The following is a 22,917-nucleotide window of genomic DNA, read 5'->3' on the forward strand; positions in this document are numbered from 1 at the left end:
CATTAAATGCATTAGTCTATTGTCTATGATAATTAAATGGAACTTCCACATTCAGTGGCAATATATCTTTGAATACATATGCTGGAGGAGGCAACAACAGTTGCCTTTTCTGCCCCCTTACATGTGAAGAGATTGTTGCATACAATCCTACATATTGTGCATCTTTACTGTGACACTTGAGTATTAAGCTAGCCATTCTGAGCAAGTCTATGAGGACTCCTACTCAGGTATACTCAATAGTGTTTACTCCCAGGAAAAAGGTAGGATTGTACTGTAAATTAGGTAAAGCAGTGAGGCTGGAAGCAAAGATGCTGCATGTAGACACAAACTTCCCAATCATTAAGCACATTTATCTATAAGTAAATACAATTGACTTTTCAATGAAATTTACTATGAGTTCAGGTGCTCAGGACAAGTTTACTGAAAAGCTTACAAGTTTACCACTCGTTTTTCATGATGAAGGGGATATTTATTTATTTATTACTTCAAATTTCTATCCCGCCCTCTCTGCAAGCGGATACAAATCATGTAAAGTTTCCAGTTTTTTAAACATGCTTCGAACATCTGGTAAGGTGATCTTGTGATCAGAGTTAAGAGAATTCCGCACCTGCACTGAATAGGTGAGAAAGAGCCCAATATTTTGCAACTTCTCTAGATCACCTCTACAAACTACAAACTCTACAAACAAAGGTTAAAGCATAACAAGAATAATAGATCCATGTGCATTATCTTGAAAAATGGAACAGCATAGAGTGGGAAAATTTACTATGGAAATGTTATTATATTTTTCCATGGAATATTTCAGTTTCTAGAAATGGATTGTTTCATGCCTGACCTGGATGGCCCAGGCTAGCCTGATCTCATCAGATCCTAGAAGCTAAGAACGGTTTGCCCTGCTTCATATTTGGATGAGAGACCACCAGGGAATTCCAGGGTTGCTACACAGGGTCAACCAATGGCAAACCTCTCTGAGAGTCAGTTTGGTGTAGTGGTTAAGTGTGCAGACTCTTTTCTGGGAAAACCGGGTTTGATTCTCCACTCCTCCACTTGCACCTGATAGAATGGCCTTGGGTCAGCCGTAGCTCTGGCAGAGGTTGTCCTTGAAAGGGCAGCTTCTGAGAGAGCGCTTTCAGCCCCACCCACCTCACAGGATGTCTGTTGTGGAGGAAGAAGACAAAGGAGATTGTAAGCCGCTCTGAGACTCTGATTCAGAGAGAAGGGCGGGGTATAAATCTGCAGTCTTCTTCTTCTGAATGTCTCTTGCCTTGAAAACCCTGTGGGGGTCATCATAAGTTGATGGCATTTTCCACCACCACCACCACCACCATTTTATAAAAACTAAGACAGACCTATGGAGACTTTCCAAAGGGCTTGGCAATTCAGTATTATTTACTACTAACACATACCTTGTTCACATGTCCATGAGCGTACAGGCCCACACACAAGAGGAGGAGCAGAACTGAACATATCAGCCACACACTATGTATCACTGATTGTGCTGGCACCCCCCACCACCACCTACGCACATAACACGAACACATAGTCTTCATGTGTTCTTAGGGTTGCCAATCCCTAGGGGATCCCTGGTTTGGAGGCCCTCCCCCTGCTTCAGGGTCATCAGAAAACAGGGTGAGGGGGGGAGGGAAATGTCTGCTGGGTACTCCATTATTCCCTATGGAGACTGATTTCCACAGGGTATAATGGAAAATTGATCTGTGGGTATCTGGGGCTCTAGGGGGACTGTTTTTGAGGCAGAGGCACCACATTTTCAGCATAGCATCCAATGCCTCTTTCCAAAATGCCCTCCAATTTTCAAGAGGATTGGATCGGGGGTCCAATTCTATGAGCCCCAAAAGAAGGTGCCCTTATCTTCCACTATTTCCAATGGAGAGAAGGCATTTAAAAGGTGTGCAGCCTCTTAAATGTGATGGCCAGAACTCCCTTTGGAGTTCAATTATGCTTGTCACAACCTTGCTCCTGGCTCCACCCCCAAAGTCTCCTGGCTTCACCCTGAAAGTCTCCAGATATTTTTTGAATTGGACCTGGCAACCCTATGCATTCTACCAATGGTTTGAACTCAGGATCTGCCCTTGCAATCTGAAGCGCTGATTCTTGCAGCATTTTTTATTACAGGGAGAATGGGTGTGATGCAGTGGCTAGTGTCAGGCAAGGATTTGAAAAACTTGGGTTCCAATCCCATGATGCCTGCTGGGAGACCCTGGGTCATCCATTCACTCATAGAGTTGTTCTGTAATGAAAAAGTAGAGAAGGAAGCACCATGGATGCAGTCTTCTTGAGCTTCTTGGAGGAAGGGCAAGAGAAAACATAGAAACACAAAGTTGGAAGGTACCCCAGGTCATCTAGTCCAACCCCCCTCCACAAAGCAGGAAATCCACAGCTACCTCCCCCTGCACTCCTTCAGTGACCCCTTTATGCCCAGAGAGGGTACCAAAAAAACTCTCCAGGATCCCTGGGGTGATCTAAATTGTGATCAGTGTTCCCTCTAAGCTGAGTTAGCATGAGCTAGCTCACCGATTTTTAGCCTCCAACTCATACATTTTTGTCTTAGCTCAGGAAGGATGACCCCAGAGCACACTAATTGATGCAGTAGCTCCCAACTTTAATACCAGCAGTAGCTCCCAAAGTAGAATTTTTGTTCACAAGACTCTGCAGCTTGCAGGGAACCTTGATTGTGACAGGCATTTGCTGTGCAAGTTTTGCATTCTGCTCTTGAACGTTGTGTAAGCCTCTGCAAACATTTTTTTTTAACGGTGAGAAATAATACATATTTTAAATTAAAACAAAATGAAAAAAGCCTTGACGCAAGAAAAGAGCCATCCCATTTTGCTTTACAAGGCATTCACTTGTTATCTTGGCGGGTGGGGGGGGGGTTGGAAATAGGCAGATAAAAATAACAAAGGGGGGGGGGGAGGACGAAGAAAAGCGAGAGAAGAAGAAGCCGGGAAGAGAAAGTAAAAGACAAAGATCGAGGGGGGTGGGGTGGAGAGAAAAGGGAGAAGCGAAACAAGAGAAAGGGAAAAGTTGAGGCGCGAGCGGAGCGGGCCCGAGTTGGGCTCGGCAATCGCCGCTCGACAGCAACGGAGCCTCGGAACCAGGGGCAAGCCCAGCCCTGCAGCTCTCACCGAAGACAGCGGCCGAGAATCCCAAGGCCGGAGAGCAGCAACCCCACCTGCTTCCTTCCTTCCTTCCTTCCCGCCGGGCTCCAGCGCTGCGCTCGCCGTTGGGTCCGGCCGGCGGGCCCCGCCCCCTTCTCCCTCTTCGGCCGCTGGCCCCGCCCCGCCCTCGCCTAATTGGCTGGCGGGGAGGAGGGGGGTCTCATTGGGATGCAGGCGCGCGGCTGCTGCCTTTAGTCTGGTGCCGGGCGGCGGGCGGGCGGGCGAGAAGGTGGCGAGGTAGCCGCCTGGCTTCGGTGCCGGGACTTGGTGGGAGCTGCCGCCGCCGCCTTGGGGCTGCGCATGATGGGGGCTGGAGGTAGGAGGAGCCCCCTCTGGCTGGGGCTTTGGCTGCTGCCCGGAGTGCTCGGGACCAGGGCTGGAGCCCTGCGAGGTGAGTGGACGCTCGGAGCTCCGGGCGAGCGTCGCCTCGGTTGCCTTTCTGGCGGGGGGCGGGCTGGCAAGTTTTGCCGAGGCGAGCCCGGAGTCGGCGTGCGCGTGGCCCACCGGTTGCGCCACCGCGGGGAGACGACGGCTGCAGGGCTCGCCGGGTTCTTTCCACTTTACCCCCCGGGGAAGGGAAAAGCGAAGTGGCTCCGGATTCCTCTGGCCGCCTTGTGGCTTGGCTGATGGGGACGGGGGGGGGGGGAGGAGGTATCCTTTGCAATGGGCGTCTCTGGGAGGCCGCTTCTGCGACAGGGCACGGGGAAGCGGGGAAGCAGTGGAGGGTCTTCTCCCCCCTCCCGCGCTTAGGGAAGAGCTGGTGCAGCGCGTGGTGTAGGGGTGCGTAGGGTGGGCGCTGCGGGGCTGAGCATCTTCCGCGGGCGCTGGGCGCTTCCAACTTGAATCGATCCCGTTCCGGCAGCTGCATCTGCCTCACTTAACCGAATCCCCTTTTTGCCTCCCGCGTCTCCATGTGCTTGGCACTTCTGCCCTCGCCGCCCAGCAGAGAGGTTTCCAACCCGCACCTGCTACAAGAAAGCGTTTCTGCTTGGAAAGAGAGTTTCTCCCAGACTCTGGGCGGGGGGGGGGCGGGGAGGGTTGTGGAATGTGCATCTGTCACAGCGTGGTGGGCAGTTGGATTGTTGGGAGACACCTCCATTTTCTGTAGCTGACTAGATCTTGGCTAACCGATGGCGACACCAATCACCATTGCTTCGTTTCCTTGGCGTGTGTGTGTTGAATCGGGTAGTTTCGGCGCAGTCCTGTCTCCTAATGATATTTTTCAAAGTGCCTGCCCTCCCTTAGCCTGCATGTTGCCTGTGGAAATCTCCAGACTTTAATCTGTAAGCCTCTGGTGGAAGATTGAGACCCTTCTTCTTCTCCCTGTCGGTGGACCTTGGTCTTGGGTGGGTTTGGGGGCACCACCCGCAACCTGTGAATCAAGGCTTCGGCAGGTGGCTCAGTGTGGTCTGGCTCCAGCCCTCAGTTGGTTCTCCTTGCCTGATCTCTCCCTTTCCGAATGGAGTAAAAGTAAAGCTGCTGATGCCTCTGGCTGGGCAAAGAAGGGTTTGCAGAAGACATGTGCATCGGGGGACCTGTTTTGCTGAATGATGGTGGAGCTGTTACAGGGGGGGGATGGGCTTGGACTGAAGCTTAGCTGCCTGAGAACTTGGGACTGAGGAGCAGAAAGCACCCTCTTCTGCCCCCCCCTCCCGGGGTGTGTTTTATATAGGGCTTACGGGAAGCTGCCTTGCCTTTTAAATTTATATTGCCAAGCAGAATGTGTACCGAGAGGGTGGGAGGTTAAGGAGTTTGACCCTGCGCCGCTCAGGAAGAATGTCTAAGTGTGAATACATCGGGCTGGGCCAATGCTGGCATCTGGAATCCATCCTCGCCTGGCGCATAGCGACGTTGCTGTTCCTCCTCTCTGCCGGCTTTCAAAAGCTTTTTAATTGCAGTTTACCACCAAGCCGGATGCTTTCGGTGTACCTGACTGCTGTGGATTTCTTTTTAGACATTACTGTGAGAGATGGAGTATTTTTAGCCCCAATGCGCCCTCTTTCCTTAGGTTTTTTTTTAAAATGCCACGTACCGTTCAGCTATAGCTGTAGCCCAATACTTAACCCCACTTGCTGACCCATTGAGCTATAAGATTACAGTTTGTGAAGTTATCTTCAAGCCACCTTGAAGCGATAGAGCATTCCAGAGGGGGGTAGTTCTAAAGTGGGGGTGGGGTGGCAAACAATGTTCCCTCTAAACTGAGTTCGGGCGAGCTAGGTCACAATTTTTTAGCCTCCAGCTCACACATTTTTGTCTTAGCTCAGGAAGGATGACCCCAGAGCACACTAATTTATGCAGTAGCTCACAACTTTAATGCCCCTTTAATACCAGTAGCTCGCAAAGTAGAATTTTTGCTCATAAGGCTCTGCAGCTTAGAGGGAACATTGGTGGCAAATGAAATTATTTCAGAGCAGCCACTGGATGCACCTTAATCCTGTTAAAGTTGCATATGCAGATGGATTCTCTTCCACTCCTGTACGCTGTTTTATAGGCAGAGTTTAATGTAAATTGAAGAAGAGAGCCTCAGAAGGCGCTGGTTTCATTGATTTCTTCGTGCACAGAAGCCTGCAACTTTGAAGTACTATACGCAAAGCACCAGTGTCTTTTGCAGTGTGAAAAATATTCTTGCTTTCTTTCCCTTGAACTTAAAGTCAGACAAGAGTGTGTTTTGTATTCTAAAGCTGGGGGGAGGGGAGATGAGCTGTTTAGTTGATTAATTGTTTGTTTATTTATTTGCTTTATAAAGGAGCTACTGGTTAACAGGAACAGCATCTCTTACAGTTTTATTTGTTCATTGCAAGGGCTCACCTGGCTATTCTTCTCCTACCAGGAGTTCTCTCCTACTACCACTTGCTAACCAAGTCAGCATCAGAGAGGGGGAGGACATGTTAAGTATGGCATTGTTTGAAAAGGGTATCAATGGCAGGTGCCCACCCAACTAACTTATACTTTGCAGATGGAAATGAATATGTTCATTGAAAACCTTGGTTTGCAGAAGGACAGCCCCATGTTCCTTTTCTGTTCTTAAAGTGTGCAAGAAGTAGCGACCATAAGCTAATGTTGAGATAAATGTCTGCTAATGGTGTCCAAACTAAAGAGAGCCACAGGCTTTGACTCAAACAATCACTGGGCATATTTGGAGGATGGAGGAACTTGCCTGTCAGTGTAGGGCAGTCAGAGGCTGAACTAGCCTGGTTGATTTCTTAAAACTTTGGCTTACTTTTCCTGAAATGGATGAAGGTTCATAGTATGTCTCTTGTAGGCTGTGTACTAGGCCAAGAAATATTCTTCAATGCAGAGATGTTACTGCTTTAGGCGGTGCTTACACACCTGTGGTCTGTGGATACCATTGGTGTGTTCTGATCTGAATTTCTAAAATATCAATAGGTGTATATTATGAGTTGTTCTCAACAGAGAGGTTTATCTGCTTAAGAACATTCCTTCTCCTTATCACTGCAGTTTCTTTTGTAACCTATTTTCTTATTTACTGTAATGCTCACTGATTTGCAATGTCTTCCCTACTCGGTTTGATTACTGTTTTTTTTCTACCTGGAATAAAGTACATTTTAAAAAAAGCATAATGGCCTGTTAATATTCGTTTAAAAAACAAAGTGTATTTTCCCCAGAACAGTTTACTTTTGCATTCAGATTTATGCTAATTTAATCAATATTCATATTATTCAACTAAGGTTTCTGTAGTTTGGTGACTACCCTGGTTAAAAGCAGTAGCTGAACAATTTCTTTCTGACTCTGCCTTTGCACAGACAGTCCTGTTTGAGGTCCCCTCTGTGCCACTTCTGATTTATGGTAATAAGGCACACTCAATAAATTTGTTCATTGATGATTATGAGGGTCTACCAGGGTGGTCAGGTTGCAGTATGAATTCAATTTACTCTGTAAGCTTGGGCTTAATGATACCAAGGGCAGACATCTTAGTGTTTTTATTGCACCTTTTTGTGAAGTGCTTTGTAACTTATGTATGGTTCATTCATAAGGTGAGGTCGGTCCCATTTTTACTCCCAGGTTATCAACACAGTTGAGACTCAGAACTGAAATGTTTTTTAGGCCCATCCTATTATTCTGTGGATAACCAAAGTGTTGGGTCTGGGTCTATTTTATTTATTATGGGCCCAAGTTCACAACATAGTATGTTAGACAGAATTGGCTATGTGTGTGTAGTTTCCATTGTCTTAGCCTGAATATTTTAAGAGTTCAATGCAGAGTATGTTGCTAGAGTCACTGGGTGGGTAGATGGCCATTTGGGCTTTTGCTTAGATAGAATTTCAGATCTTTGCACCATCATAAATCACCCTTTCCTCTTGAGGTTTAGTTCATTTGTAATATGAAGAAATTTTTCTAGCTTGCACAATTGTACTAAGAATGAATGTGAGAATAATTGGTACTCTCAAACGTATGAGTAGTACATGTTTGTCCATGACAAAGATCTACAGGCCAGAGCCTGTTGCTAGAATTAATATCACATTGCCATGTATTTGATATTCTGATCTGTTTGCGCTTCATGTCTATAGCTGAGCATGCTCTTATTTCAGAGGGATTATTGTATTTCAGCAAAAAAAAAAAAAAAATTAGCCCGGATCTTGTAGCACATAAGACCAGTTTTTGTTCCAATGTAAGCCTTCATGGATTAGAGCTCAGTCATAAGTATAGATCCATGAAAGATTATGCTAGAATTAAAATGTTACTTTTTGAGGTCTGTAAGATTCCAGTTTTATATTTTTTGTGGTTTAAGGAAAAAATGACCCACAATCTTGAATAATGGGTCTGGTCTCTGGTTTTGTATGTGGACCTTCTTTGCTATGAGTTGTAAAGAAAAGGGGAAAATAACACTTCAACATGAGCTGGGCCACATTTGAAGTTGTAGAAAGGAAGAACATTACAAGCTTGGAATCATATGACTGTCATTCCTAGAAGCGGGGGGGGGGGGGGAATCTCATCACATTTTATCTTGCTGTTCCTCCAAGCATTTTGGATGATTCTCTTCTTATTTTGTCCCTTGCAACCTTAGGAGGTAGGTGAGGTTGACCCAGTTAGCATCATAGCTAGGCAGGGATTTGAGGTTGGGTCTCCTAGTCCAGCACTTAAGCACTATACCGGTTTATACTGATAGCATCAACTCTGCATCCCCCTCTTTTTCTCCCCATTGTGTTTAGTAAGGGCAACATATGATGTCCCCAAACATGCCCCTCATTAATTATTATGGGGAATATTGAGGGAAACAAGACCCCAGGTTTCTGTTTTCCATAGTAGTGACAGCTCTGTGACTGACTTCTAGTTCTTCCCATACTTCTTGAACAGGAATACATTATGAATCCAGCAGTTGGGCACCTTTGGTGTGTTTTGCTTCTGAAAAAGTTGCAGATTGGTGCTGGAGGAAGGCTGCAAGAGGTTCATAGATCTTGTCTTAGACACAGGCCAATGTAGTCATTAATCTCCTTGCTTTTTTCCCCTTCTGTGAATGGAACTTGCAAACTTTTCCAGCAAGATGGCTCCAGAGATGCTGCTTTGCTGACCTATGGAACGCCACCCTTTGTAAAAGTCTGTCTCAGATATTTCATTACAATTTGAATTGTGCTTGTGCCATTAATCAGTTATATTCACAGCTACACAGTGTATGTTTTGACAAATCAGACAGCATTAGCATTGTAATAAGGGCTTAGGCAGAGACCTCTTGGTACTGCACAATGGTGTGGAAGAGAAGAAGCATGCTAAGGGACTGGGACCCTTTGGAGAGTAAACCCCTCTCTCAAACTCCTAGCTGATCTACTAAGCCCATATTTAATGCCAAAGCATTTAGTTAGCAGTAATATAAAAATCCTGCAGCAGTGTGTATATATGGGGCTAAACGCTTGATTTAAGCAGTGGTTCAGAGTTTCATAACAAGCAGGGAGCTTTGTGCTCCCTGATGTTGGATCAAAACAACACCTAGTCTAGAATCTTGTTTTCAGCTGTGGCCAGATAGGTGATCATATAAACACAGAGACCAAAGCTTCCCCCTGCTGTTGCCTCCCAGCAGTTAGTTTTCAGTGGTACAGTCACCCTCCACATATGCTCATAAAATAATTTTCTGCCACCTTGCTTGTACAGCAGACTTTGTTATAGTCAGGAAGCCCTGTGTATTAGGGGAGATGGCATCTTGGTTATACAAAAGTGTGCTCTCATGGCATTAATTAAAAAGGTTCAAGCAGCCACACCTCGCCATTGCTCAAATCCCATTTGTTTCACTTCTCCTGGCGGAGAACTCTTTTTCTCATTCTGCAGAGGGGACAGTAGCCTAGGCTGTATTCTAGTTGCGCTACAAGAACAGTGATCTTCCACAGTCCCCTTTCAGGATTAGCTTCCAAGAGGCAGAATGTCGCTGCTAATATAATAACTTTGGTGGCAAAACTGCAGTACGCAAGCACAAACAGTATGCTATCATACCCTAAGATGGAAAATTGCTTGTGGATCAAGGGTTCCCTTGAGGAAACGTGAGGCTGCCTTTTTCTGTATTTTCAGTCTTCTTTGCTAGAGAAATGTGGAGTTTTGAGCTTCAGAGTGGAATCTTAACACCAGAGGCTGCTGTTTCTGTTGCTTAGCATGCTATTGCTGCTTTTAGTGAAGCAGATGGCTGGATTCGTTTATAGCAAGCAGGACCTTATTTCATTTTCCATTTCTGCTTTAAAAGAGATTTGAGTGTCTCTCCTATATGGCATCATCAGAACTTTCCTAATATTGTGATCGCCCGCAAAGAGACTGTTTCTGTTAATGTACATTGTATGTTGATTTCTTAAAACCAAATTGAATTTTAAGACTTGTTTGTAAATTGTGCCTTTTGTGTCATGTATAGCTCCTTTTGTTCTTGTCCTTTGGGTGGTTTAAGAACATACGGACATAAGAGAAGCCATGTTGGATCAAGCCAGTGGCCCATCCAGTCCAACACTGTGTCACACAGTGGCAAAAAGCCCTCAGGTGCCATCAGGAGGTCCATCAGTGGGGCCAGGATACTAGAAGCCCCCCCCCCCCAAACACCAAGAATACAGAGCATCGTTGCCCCAGACAGAGAGTCCCAACAATTTCTGTATTTATGCTTACTTCCACAAGTTGAGTCTGGTGTCCTGCAACGGAAGAATGACTTGGGTGGGAGAGAAGCCTGATGGGGGGAAATGGCAGGAAGAGAGAAAATCTACCTCTTGCAGTGCATCCCTCGCTTCCTCCAAGAAGGTAATTCACATGGTTGTCTGTTTTGCCTTTACTGCAATCCTGCAAGGTAGGTTAGGCTGAGAGGAAAATGACTGGCCCAAGGTTACCAGGTAAGCTGCTGAATGGGGATTTGAACGGAGGTTAAAAACATCTTTCCTCTACTTCTTCATAGCTAACGGCCTCCTATGGAGAATGCTTTAGAGAGGAGCACTGACCATTGGGCTAATGTTACTTGCTGCAGGAGTATAATTTGATTTGGCTCTCAGGCTGTGTAACTATAGACCTGCACTTTGATATTTTGAGTGCACTTTGAGTCCAAAGGCTACAGGTTTAACTCTATGTTCCTGATGGGCTATTAGTATGTTTTCACTGCTGCAGATGTGGGTCAGATTTTTTGGTGGCTGTGATGTTGATCAGAGGGCCAGGATGTCATGTTTTGTGTAGGAAAAAAGGGTGAGACTTGTGGATGTCATAGGTAGGTTTGCCAGATCCAAGCTGGGAAATTCCTGAAGATTTGGGCTGGAGCCTGGGGAGGACAGGGACCTCTGTGGAGTGCAGTGCCACAGAGTCCACCTTCCAAAGCATCCATTTTCTCCAGAGGAACTGATCTCTGTAGTTTAAAGATGAGTTGTAATTCTGGGGCTTTCCCCAGGTCTCACCTGCAGGCTGGCACTCCTAGACACTGGAGATCTGACAATTTCGAAGCTGGTATATTGTTTGATTGAAATGGATTTAGAGATGGTTGAAAAAATGGAGGATTATTGTTTATCACATTTATATCCTGCTCCCTCTCCCAGAACAGGATTTGGGGTGGCTAACAGCATGTAAAATATTTATGTTTATTCTTTGGTCACTTGATGATACTGTTTACTTATTTTCACACTCTTGTTCAACCTTTGTACATACCATTGTACCCTCTTCACGCATTGTTTTTCTGGGGTGAGCTGTCACCTTTGAGGAATTCTGTTCTGGTGTCTGGATAAGGGATATTGGCTTGGAAATAATCTGTATCTGTAGGATTCAGTGGGATTAGCCTGGTTGATGCTGTCAAACATGTGAGGTGTCTAGTTGTGAGCCACAGTCCAGAAATGACTGTGTTATAGATACAGGAAAGGCTCAGAAGCTTAATAAGACCTTTAAAAATTATGATCTCTCCAGAAACATTTTTTAAAAATTGTACAGTGGTTGTAGATGCGTGGGCAGGAGAGTCCAAAAGGCCTCGGTGGGGGAGTGAAACCAAGAAGACTCTTCAGTGGGCAGGGGTTGAAAATTGCTTCTATGCAGCATTTCTCCCCATGGAGGTGTTGAGCATGGTGCATTTCATTACATGGATTTTCTGCAGTGCATGGAAACGCACCAGACTTGTGCTGCTTTCCTTTAGAGGACATCTACTGGACAAATCTGTCTTTGTATAATATACAAAAAAATTACATGGTTTGCATTATATAAAAAGACAGTGTGAACATAATTCGAGCCTTGTTTTTAGCCAGAACACTAATTTTATGGTGAAGAGATGAACCTATGTCTTGAAAGGTCACAGCCAGAGTAATCTTAAACACAGAGGTGGGCTTGATTGTTATTTTTTCCAAATTAGGGGACTAATTTCCATTGAAAACCAGTGGGGATTAGGGAATTATGCTCCAGTGTGTTGTTGCTTTCTTTTGGCTGCCTTAACTTGGCATCTACAATGACTGTTTCAAACATAGTGAGTTCCCACTGGGGTGTTTGCTTGGTTGCTGTATAAAGCATAAATCCGCTGACTATTGCTTCAGGAAGAGAGAAAGCCATTGCAAAGGTTCTTTTGAGGGCTGGATATCCAACTGACCGCATAGTGTGTGATACCACTAAAAATACCCTGCAGTGCAAAATGGTTCACCAGCCATAGACCCTGGTTTGTCAGGACTGCAAAGGGTGAAGACACTGTTAGTGGCCAATAGTTTGAGATGATACCCTATGTTATGCTTTCATCTGCTTTAGGAGGGAGGGAGGGGATGCCTTAGATCCTGATGAAATATCTTGTATTATGCCAACATTCTCCACAGGAACACTATCAGTGTACACCTACGCTAATTATATTAGTAGTTGTAGAAGAAGAAGAAAGGTTGGTTTTATACCCCATCAAGGTGTCTTGGAACATCTTATAATCACCTTCCCTTCCTCTGCCCAAAACAGACACCCTGTGAGATAGGTGGGGCTGAGAGGGCTCTTACAAGAACTGCTCTTGAGAGAACAGCTCTGTGAGAGCTGTGACTGACCCAAGGTCACCTAGCTGGCTTCATGCAGAGGAGTGGGGAATCAAACGTTTTCCAAAGTAGTGTCCATGGCTCTTAACCATGACACCAAGCTAGTGTAGATGTACACAGGCCTCAGGTTCAGTGGGAGCTTACAGGAGCACAGCTCCTGAACCTTTCTGAGAGTTCCACCTCCTCTTTCTGAGAGTTCCACCTCCTTGTCCATTGAACAGTATGTGCAGCTGCATAACAATCCCTGAATGAGCTCCATCGCCTATTTTTCTACAAAATGACCGCTGGATGCACAAATAGTGTTCCAAGAGCATAACCCAGGGGTCCTCAACCTCAACCTTGAGCCTGAAATAGCATAAAGAGCACCACAAAATGGCTGCTGCAGGAGGTAGAGCCAGCCACAGAATGATCGCCACAGCTTGACTTTAATCACACAGTGAAGGTCCCAGTGTTGTTGTGGCAGCTGCTGCCAAAGCAACATTTTAAAGAATCTGGATCAGAAGCCTTAAAACTGGGCACCACATTGGAGACTGCCGTTACTAAACCGTTTTGTAGTTTAAGTATCCAGGTAGCAACAGAACTATTCAATTTAAATCTTTGCTCTCTTAGTAAGAACAGGGATCAGTCATCACTCTTTTAGGCCTAGAGGAAACATGTGTCACCCCACCCCTTCCAATTTAATGAGCCATGAAAGAAAAATGTTTAATTTCTGAAATGACATTGATAGGTCATATGATAATGGGCTTGCAGCTCATGCAGCCTGGTCTAAGTCTTGGGAAAGTATATCCATTCACCTCTGCCCTAAAGCTTAATCTTTAGCAAGGAAGGGACCTTGCCCTTGCCATGATGGAGTGAGTGAAACAGGAATTCAGCATAGGATGTAGTGATGGCCAGTGTTCAGAGGCAACAACTCTGTGGATATCTGTGGGGGACAGTAAGGGAAGCTTTGGCCTCCATCTCCTACGTTTATGCCTTCCAAGGTCATTTGCTTGGATGCTGTGTTGAATACAATTTTAGTTGAACTCAGGACCTTGTAGGTGCTAGATGGGGGTGGGGGGGCACAACCGTCTTCAGCACATGCAAGTTTGGATGTGGTAGGTCCCAGACAAAATCCCTCTCAGCTACTGTTGAGAACTAGTGGGACAGAGAACCAAGAAATAACATGAGCCCAAGCCATGCCACCATTGCTTGTCAAAGAGAAGGAGAATTCTGAGTCAGACCAACCACTGACCAGATTGATCAAGACATGTTTTCTGTCAGTGGCATATTATGGTAATGGCAGAGGCATATTATGGTAATGTTCTTGCAGCTCTAGTAGGGGAGGAAGATCTTTATGGCAACTGACTTAGGGCAACATTTTGAATTCAGATTCATATTTTGCAAAGTTTCATGGGACTCTTGAACTTTTATCATTCCTTCTTGCCCCACAAAGCTGCCCTCACAGAACCCCTACATAGGCTCCTCGATAAATACGCCCCATGGGTCTGGGGGAAAAAGCAGGCTGCCGCTTTTCAGGCGATCAAGGACATCCTGGTTTTCAATGTGGTGCTCCACCATTTTGATGAGTTCCTTCCAGTGATTCCAGCCTGCGACGCTTCCCCATACGGGGTGGGCACCATCCTGGGGCACCAACTTTTGGATGGAAGTCCCCGTGGCTTCTTTCTACTTTTGGGGAAGTGTAGTGATACAGATTAGTTTGGGAAGGAATCCCTTCATGTCTGCCAAGAAACTTTGATTATAAGCTTTGTTGGAGCAATTCCAGACCTGGGAGTCCCTGAGTGCAAGCATGTGACAGGAAGTGATTTGGACTTCAGAAAGGAGGCTGTTTGCAAATCCAGGACCATGAACACAAAAACAGAAGCAAGGACAGGAAGCATGAGCCAAGTGGTTTGCAGTTGTGGGGAAGAAATCCATCAGTTTCTTTAAACCTTCCTTTGTTCCACGCTCAGTTACCTCAAATCTTATTTATTTTTATTCTCTTTTAATTATAGTCCACTTTTCTCACTTGGCCTCAAGGTGGATTACACAGAGTGAGTCAATACAGTTAACAGAATGGGGCATTCAATAAACAATACAATAGGATTAGGGTTGTAGAACCAATTGGAAATCTACAGACAGAACTGTATCAAAGCACGAGTATTAACATGACATGTTCAATGATGCAAAAATCACATCGTAGGATCCTTGTTTCAGCAAGCTGAACACAGTAGTATAGACCACAGCCTATAATGATTTATCCAAGTAACTTTGTGAATCATTTAGTGTGGTGCAACTCAGTTGGCTGTGTAGAAAAGCCCTCTTTAATAATTCAGTTTGGCATAGTTTGCTGAAAGCAAAAAGAGTGGGTGCCTCCTTGACCTCCCTAGGCAGGCCGTTTTGTAAGATGGAGGCCACAATGGAGAAGGCGTGTGTACAGACAGTTGTTGATCTTGCTCATTTGCAGGTTGGTACCTGCAGAAGACCTTGCTCAGATGAGTGACACTGTCCTGGTGGAGCGGGGGAGAAGGTGGTCTCACAGATATGAAGGTCCAAAGTGTCCTTCCACAAAGAAAGAAATTTGTTCATTGAAGTCCACTGTTCTAAGGGACACAGTCAATACATATGAGCTGCTGAACAGGCCAGTTATGTTTTGTTGTATTGCTTGACCTAAGCACTATATTGTATGTAATATAGGAGGCTCATGATTAGATCTCTGATGTGGAATTTAACCTGAAAAGGAGCTATATCTGTGATATGGACTGGAGCTAGGTCAGGGGGAGTTTAACTCTTTCCCTAAATGCTTCTTCCTTAGTTGCAACTTCTTCCTTGGCTAGGGAGAAGAAAAAGGTATTAATATTATGCCTTGTCCAACTACCAGGGTTGAAAGCAAATAAGTATGTGTGTCTAGGTGTAGCATCAATAGTACATGGCAGTGTTCTTGTACTATCAAGTCTCCAGCATGCACCGCTAGTTATGGTCAGCCCACAATATTGTGGGTTTTTTTTGGGGGGGGGGCGGGGAGGGGTGAGGGGAGGTTGTGCCATCCCCACACAGGAGAATCATATCAGGTAGGAATCAGTGGGTTTGCCTCAATCAAACTGGAAACCAAGGTGTGTGTGTATGTGGCTCTGGGATCTCAGTCTCTGCTTCTTCCCACAATCTGTGTACGATGTGGTATCTCATCATATAGCATGGATGCTGGCTCCTTTCCTACAGAGTTTCACTCCCCATTTTTGTTGAGCCACAAATCCAAATGGTGGAGAGTGAACTCTCTTCCCAGCATCACAACTCATATTTTGCTTATGTAACACGTGGCTGCTTTTAAGCTTAAATGGTGTCAGAGGATCCAGTCACAGATCCCCAAGGTCAAGCAAAGTTTGCTCTAAGGCTCTTGTGGATAACCTGCAGATATCCTCTTATATCTTGCAGAGGAAGAGGAGTGGTGGTAGGCAGCAGTCTGCTAAGGAGGCATGTGCTCCATCACCAGCCTTTGTTGAGGAATCTCCTAATGCTGAAAAAGCCCTCCTACTTTGAGTTGACCTTATGGGAATAAAAGAACAAGAGTCCACTCCAGTAGCACCTTAAAGACTGACAAAAATTGTGGCCAGGTATGAGCTTTTCTGAGTCATAGCTCACTTCTTCAGATATCCTGCTTTTAACCACTGTTAACAAAATTTGTGGTAGGGTATGAGCTTTTGTGAGTCAGCCTTCTTTAGCACTTGAAGAAGTGAGAAGTGATTGTTGAAAACTCATGCTGGACTCTTGCTCTTTTCTATTGCTATAGGCAGACTAACATGGCTACCCATCTTGATCTATCTTTATGGAAATAAAGTACTTACTTGCTAAAATATATATACCTGCTTTTCCCTTTTGGATGAAGGTATTTATAAGTTTCCTGCGTTGCACAGGGGGTTGGACAAGATGACCTTGGAGGTACCTTCCAGCTCTATGATTCTACAATTAAAAAGAAAAAGTAAAAAAGAATAAAACCCCAATGAATCTCCACCTGGAAGAAATTACCTGCAGCTTGCATCCCATTAAAAGCCCCAGCAAATAAAACAGCCCTCCAGTGTTTTCTACAGATGGCACAGGCCTCTTCTTTTCACAGAGCTTATTATGGACTCTAATAGATGTAAAGCCTGAAGATCATGATTGGTATGTTTTCAAGCACAGCTTTCCCCCAAGGAGTACTTAAGTTGGTCAGCACTGGTCAACATTGATGTTTTGAAAATATAGACTTGTGTAATAGATGATCTTTTTAAAAATTCCCTAACGTTAAGAACTTTGAGAAATTTACAAAACCTGCATTACAAAGTTCCTATAAAAACCAAAGATCTCAAAAGAGAGCTTTCATGAAGACTAGGTTTTCTCCCCTTCCCCTATTTAAACACAACCCGTGAAAGCTAATAATATTTGAGTCTTTCATCAGGGTTATGCAATCTGTCTTGTCAAGTGAAATCACAAGAGGAATAAGCTGGGTCATGACAAAGAAAGAAGTACTATCAAAGTGTTATTTTCCTCTCTTAGAAATGACAAGTTCTAAAACTGGAAGTGGGGGAGAGAGTTTCTTTAAGAATAATTTGTATTGTTTTTACCCTTTTTTTTTTGTTTAAATCTGCTGCTGGAACTTGCAGTGTTATCAGTTTCTTTCAGGGTATTATCGTAACAAGAGATTAAAGTCTCCCGAATTGTGCTCGACAAGAAGGCTTGTGATACAACACAAATCCACCGATTCTCTAGTGCTTATCATCTCATGTCCTGGGGCATTTTTTTTTTTTTTTGGCAAACTGCAAAACAGATCAAAAACTCCCATTGAACTGGAGAAAATATAGGGCATCTTTGTTCTTGGTTACTAGTCAACATTAGCAGTTAATTTAGAATTGGGAGCATGTACTAGAAGAGATCAGAACGCTTGACAGCAGCTCAGACCACATTCGGTTTCTTAAGTCTGATTTTAAATGGGGCACTAGTGAGGTGAAAGTACCAGTCCAAGGGACTTTGTGCTTGAGTGACTACCAACGCAAATCCACTAGGTGTGCTTATCGTTCAGCATTCCAGCACAGAACTTGAATGGCTTGGTGTGTTCAGTATAGATGGCTGCCGTGCACAGGTAGCTATCCAGCTTAAATTGCTAGTTTAAAAACATCGTCCAAATGCAACAGTTCACAGAGAAGTGCTTTTGCACTTTTTTGCATGATTCTATATGATAATGATAGTTTTAAGTAAATAAATAATAGTTTGAAATAATTTAAAATGTATAAATCTTGCCTCCATTGTCAAATGACGTGGTTTTTCCCCCTGGAAAATTATCCAGTATCTTAGAGTATGATCTGTTTTATTTATGTAGGTAAGATATTACTGCGCTTTCCTCCCCAACTAACAAAATGTCTATTTTGATGAACATTCCAGCAGAACACAAAAAGCGTACAATAACTATGTCCTTGGCAGGTTCTGAACTGAGTGCTTTTTTTCAGCTTACATTTAGTAAACACTTTCTTTGTAGTACCCTATGTTAATTTTATGTCACAGTGGCACATATTTCAATTGAATGCTCTTATTAGAAAAAAAATAAAGCATGGTTTAAAAGTGCCATCAAGTGCATATGGTGGGAATGATTATTGTTTGAATAATATGTGTAAAAACTGTGAAACAATATAGCATGAGGTGGTGAAACTGACTTGGGAGACACAGTGTGGCTCTTTGTCATATATTGTGTGGCTCCCGCAGGTCAAGGAGGAACCTAATGTAGGCTTACTTTTAAGTAAGTGTGTATTGGGTTCTCAGTCAGCCTCTGAGCACTGATCCATAGGTAGGTGACTATTTCAACCATGTGTGAAGTGGGGAAGGAGGAGGAAATAGGGAGGCTTGTAAGCTCTTCTCCTCCACCACAGGTCACCTGGAGACCTAGAGTGGGGAAAGAGAGTGCAAGAGCAGGGGGAGCCACTGGAAGGGACAGAATTAAATAACGTGGTGCAGGATTGCCCCTTCGTTCCATAGCTCTTGTAGGAGCTGTATTTACTAACCTTGGTGTCAAGGCAAAGAAAGATGCATAATGATACACTGTTTATATGGTATGTGTGTTTCCTTACCCCAATGGTGCAAAAAAAATAATTCCCTTTCCCTATGCTGGTCTTATGGGGACTGTTATTTCCAACTTTTGTTTGTTTAAAAAAAGTCTCCTTCTAGAATGGTTGTGTTGTAAAGTGCATACATATATGTTTTTTCTTTCTGTTTAAAGAAAGTATGAAGAGTTTTAATAAAGACATATGTATAATATTCGTTCATGTCTTGCAGCTCTCAAACATCTGATGTTCATTTTAGGTGGCTATTATGTTAAGCAACTTTGGCCATCCCTGATATAGCATGCACTTTCCCTCACCCCATAGTGCCTTCAAGGAAAGAGATGTCCAGAGGTGGTTTCCATTGCCTGCCTCTGTGTTGTGACCTTGGTCTTCCTTTTTGCTCTCCCTTCCAAATACTAACCAAGGCTGACCTTGCTTAGCTTTTGCAGTCTGATGAAATTGGGCTAGCCTGGGTTGCTCAATCAGGGCATAACTTCAATTTCAGAGGGGAACAAGGCACCAAAAATTACCGTCACAGCAGTTCTGACACAACCAAACAATTATACGTGACATTAATCTGTTTGTCCATTCATCTGTTTCAACAGAATTAAACTGTGGAGGTCAGTGGGGCATCTTGTTACATTATTTGTTACTGCAGCCATCAGTTTGGTGTTGAACCATCCCCACTGCCATGTGGGAGGAGACAATGGAAAGGAAGAGCAGGAGAGGGCCTTTGTGGCTTGCTTTTGGGATTCTGAGTAGCATATAGTTATTGTGGGGAAACAGAATGATGGGCTTGATGGATCTTTGATCTCAGTCCCACAGGGCTGTTTGTTTGTAGTGCAGTTCCTTCAGGGAACAGCTTCCGAATGGTGACAGTTTCATGAAGGAGCCAGGACATTTGCAAGCTTGTTAAGTTTCCCACATCAAATTCGGTTTCTAAGTCATGTGCAAAATGCCTTTTGGTGACAAAAGGAGTAACTGCAACTGGCTTATGAAAAGTGGACTCCCACTTTGAGGGCAGGGATCTGTAAGCATCAATCACTTTCTTTGTTGATATTAACTGCTTGTTAGGAATGAAGTGGAGGGATTGACAAGATACAGGGATGAAATAAAGAAATTGTTTTAAGGCACAGTCCTTTTTTTCTCCAAGCAGTTGGCAACCCTCCTGACAGGATTGTTTTGGAGGATGATGGAGGAGCAGAAGGAGTACGTACCCCACCTTTAACTCGAAGAAAAAAAGTGCCACAGAAAAGATAATTCTACATTTCTGGCTTTTGAACATTTTTGTACAAAACCTGAATCTTCAGTTGTGCTCTGGAGATGTTGGATCGAGTGAAGACTCCCTTGAATTCTCCCTAGAATTCTGAACACATCCAGACAGACTTCTGCTGCTGCACTGTCAGAGCAGGCACACATTGACCACTGATGCGCCAGCACATCACACAACAAAGCAAGCGATATTAACCACTTGCTGGAGTGTAATTCAGTTCCGAATTAGGTGGCCATCTGCTTGCCATAAATCTGTCAGTGATGTATAAAACTGCATTTATTGCTTTACACAAGCAATCAAATTAAGGGGCAGTCTGATCCTGGGGAGAGAGAACTATGTAAGAATCGGTATACTATAGAGGTATAAAACATATTTTCAAGGATGTATTTATTGGTCGTTTTCGCACTCACCTTAATCAGCAGTGACGACCCTCTTCACCGCGCAGGATCTGCGCGGATTTCGCACTAATTGCCGCGGAGCACCCAGAAGAGCCGGAAAGTCCCGGCGCTTTTGCGGCGCAAACGGAAACCGCCAAAAACCAGTTTCCGTTTGCGCCGCAAAAGCGCCGGGACTTTCCGGCTCTTCTGGGTGCTCCGCGGCAATTAGTGCGAAATCCGCGCAGATCCTGCACGGTGAAGAGGGTTGTCACTGCTGATTAAGGTGAGTGCGAAAATGACCATTGTTAAAATACTAATTCTGACCAGTTATTATGCTATGTCTGATGATACATGATTGACACATTCATTTTTTTTCAGTATTACAAAGTTTAACTCAATTTCCAGATAAAATGCTTGTGACTGGATGAGTTTATTTTCAATTTAGGCTTTGTTTCCTTCTCACCACCCCATGGCACAGAGTGGTAAAGCTGCAGTACTGCAGTCTGAACTCTCTGCTCACGACCTGAGTTTGATCCCGGTGGAAGCTGGTTTCAGGTAGCCGGCTCAGGTTGACTCAGCCTTCCATCCTTTTGAGGTCGGTAAAATGAGTACCCAGCTTGCTGGGGGGAAAGTGTAGATCAGGAGTGGCCAATGGTAGCTCTCCAGATGTTTTTTTGCCTACAACTCCCATCAGCCCCAGCCATTGGCCATGCTGGCTGGGGCTGATGGGAGTTGTAGGCAAAAACATCTGGAGAGCTACCATTGGCTACCCCTGGTGTAGATGACTGGGGAAGGCAATGGCAAACCATCCCATAAAAAGTCTGCCATGAAAAAGTTGTGAAAGCAACGTCATCCCAGAGTTGGAAACGACTGGACTACCTTTACCTCTACATCTGAGAGTTAAGAAAATTAGGATGCATGCGCTAAAGAAGCTGTACAGCAGTTTTCAGCTATGGTACTGGGAATATCTGCAATTTTGATTGTGGAACACTACAGTTATATCTTTAGATTTGCAGAAAACTACAGTTATATTTTTAGATTGCATAACTATGCCAAGTGGTATGATTTTATGTACTCATTAAGTTACAAATGATGCATGCTATGTTGTTAAAGCAGTAAAAATAGTTTTAGGCTTTGTAAGAAATAATTTTCCCATGGCTTCAAAATTCTCAGAACATTTACATTTCTAACTGTAAAGCATCAGGAGTAAAAGACTTCCCTGCAATGTCATAAGCTAAAGAGAGAGACTTCAGAAAGGTTCATACATGATGCCAATCACAGGTGAATGAGGGGTTACTGGTGAGAATCTCACCACTCCTGGGAAACTACAATTCATGAAATTCATTGCATCTATTATAGTGGCAGTCTAGGACAACTTTTCCATGTCAAAAGATCCTATATCAAATTGCCATCTTCCTTGCCAGACATTTTTAATAGTGTTATAGAAGATGGGTCACAGCTTGGTCGTTGATGGTACCATTTTATATGTAGTAGGTCCCATTTTCAGTCTGTGTCATCTCTTATTTAAAGGATTTCGGGTAGCAGGTGTTGGAAAATATCTCTGGAGCATTGCTGGTAATCAGAATAGAAAGTATGGACCAGTAGTTTGAATTGAGCACCTTTTACATTCTATATCTTTTAGTCCTGAACGTTTTAATGGCTTTCCTTCTCTGAGCTTTCATTCTGACAGTCCTACCTATAATATAATTTTAGCACCTCTGTAATAAGTTCTGCTCGTCTGCTGGCTTGTAAATGCCCACTAATGTTATTAGTCCACAAATTTTTAGTAGCCCCTTTGTCCACATATGCAAGTGTCAGTCTCTTGTTAGCGGAGCATTTGAAAGGGGGGAAAAGCAGAACAGAACTAATGTTCTCCCCCCTTCCTCCATCTCCCCAGCCCAGCTGATTTCCCCCCCCCTGCACCTGTCATACTCCCAGGGCCAGACCTAGACTTTCTGGCACCCTAGGCAAGGCTAACTTCTGGTGCCCCTCCTTGCAGTGTTAATGTCACCAAATCACATGGGGGGCACCCACTTTGGTGCCCCCAGGAGACTGGCACCCTAGGTAATTTCCTAGTTTGCCTAGTGGCAGGGCTGGCCCTGCTTATTCCTCCCATTGGAGCTCTGTCACAGTGCCGTCCTTTATAGAGTGACTCCAGTTCAGACTTCAGAAAGTCTGTATAGAGTCACATTGTCAGCTACTAATAAATAGTCATCATACTCTCATCGTTTACTTTGTTTGAGATGCTAGCAAATCAGGACACTGGATTGGAGCCAGACAGCTTTTTTTGCTCAATCTCCTGTTCCTCTCCTGACTACAGCCCCTGTCTCACCTGGTTTTTGTCTAGATAGGTCCCACAATCCCCACGTAGCCTTTTTGGTAGTCAAATGGGGATTCTTTCCTTCCAAAAGCTGGTTGGAGCCAACCCACTGTTTTAGCCTTGCCATCTTGGTCTAGCCTTTCTTTTTAGTGTAAAAAACCCACCCTATTTGTTCATGGCATTTTCATTCTATACTGAAGGCTGCTTTCATTGGAGTAGAACACTATTTATTGTATTCACGTTTGCACTTCGATTTACATCAGGGCATCTTTTCTTTTACTCCACAG

At 44.2% G+C, this 22,917-nt stretch overlaps 1 protein-coding gene across 2 annotated transcripts in view; it reads left to right on the top strand.

Moving 5' to 3' along the window:
• Positions 1-3,375: 3,375 nt before the first annotated feature.
• UNC5D (unc-5 netrin receptor D) overlaps positions 3,376-22,917 on the top strand; it is a 558,897-nt gene continuing 539,355 nt past the window's right edge. Inside the window, exon 1 of one of the 2 annotated variants that reach the window (XM_060251212.1) lies at positions 3,376-3,567. In XM_060251212.1, coding sequence (XP_060107195.1) covers positions 3,477-3,567 — 91 coding nt within the window. In that variant the 5' untranslated portion in view covers positions 3,376-3,476. The remainder of the gene's footprint in view (positions 3,568-22,917) is intronic. The other variant, XM_060251213.1, reaches the window with a different exon arrangement.

This window comes from Heteronotia binoei, chromosome 12 (genome assembly GCF_032191835.1).
Source record: "Heteronotia binoei isolate CCM8104 ecotype False Entrance Well chromosome 12, APGP_CSIRO_Hbin_v1, whole genome shotgun sequence".
Taxonomy (NCBI): domain Eukaryota; kingdom Metazoa; phylum Chordata; class Lepidosauria; order Squamata; family Gekkonidae; genus Heteronotia; species Heteronotia binoei.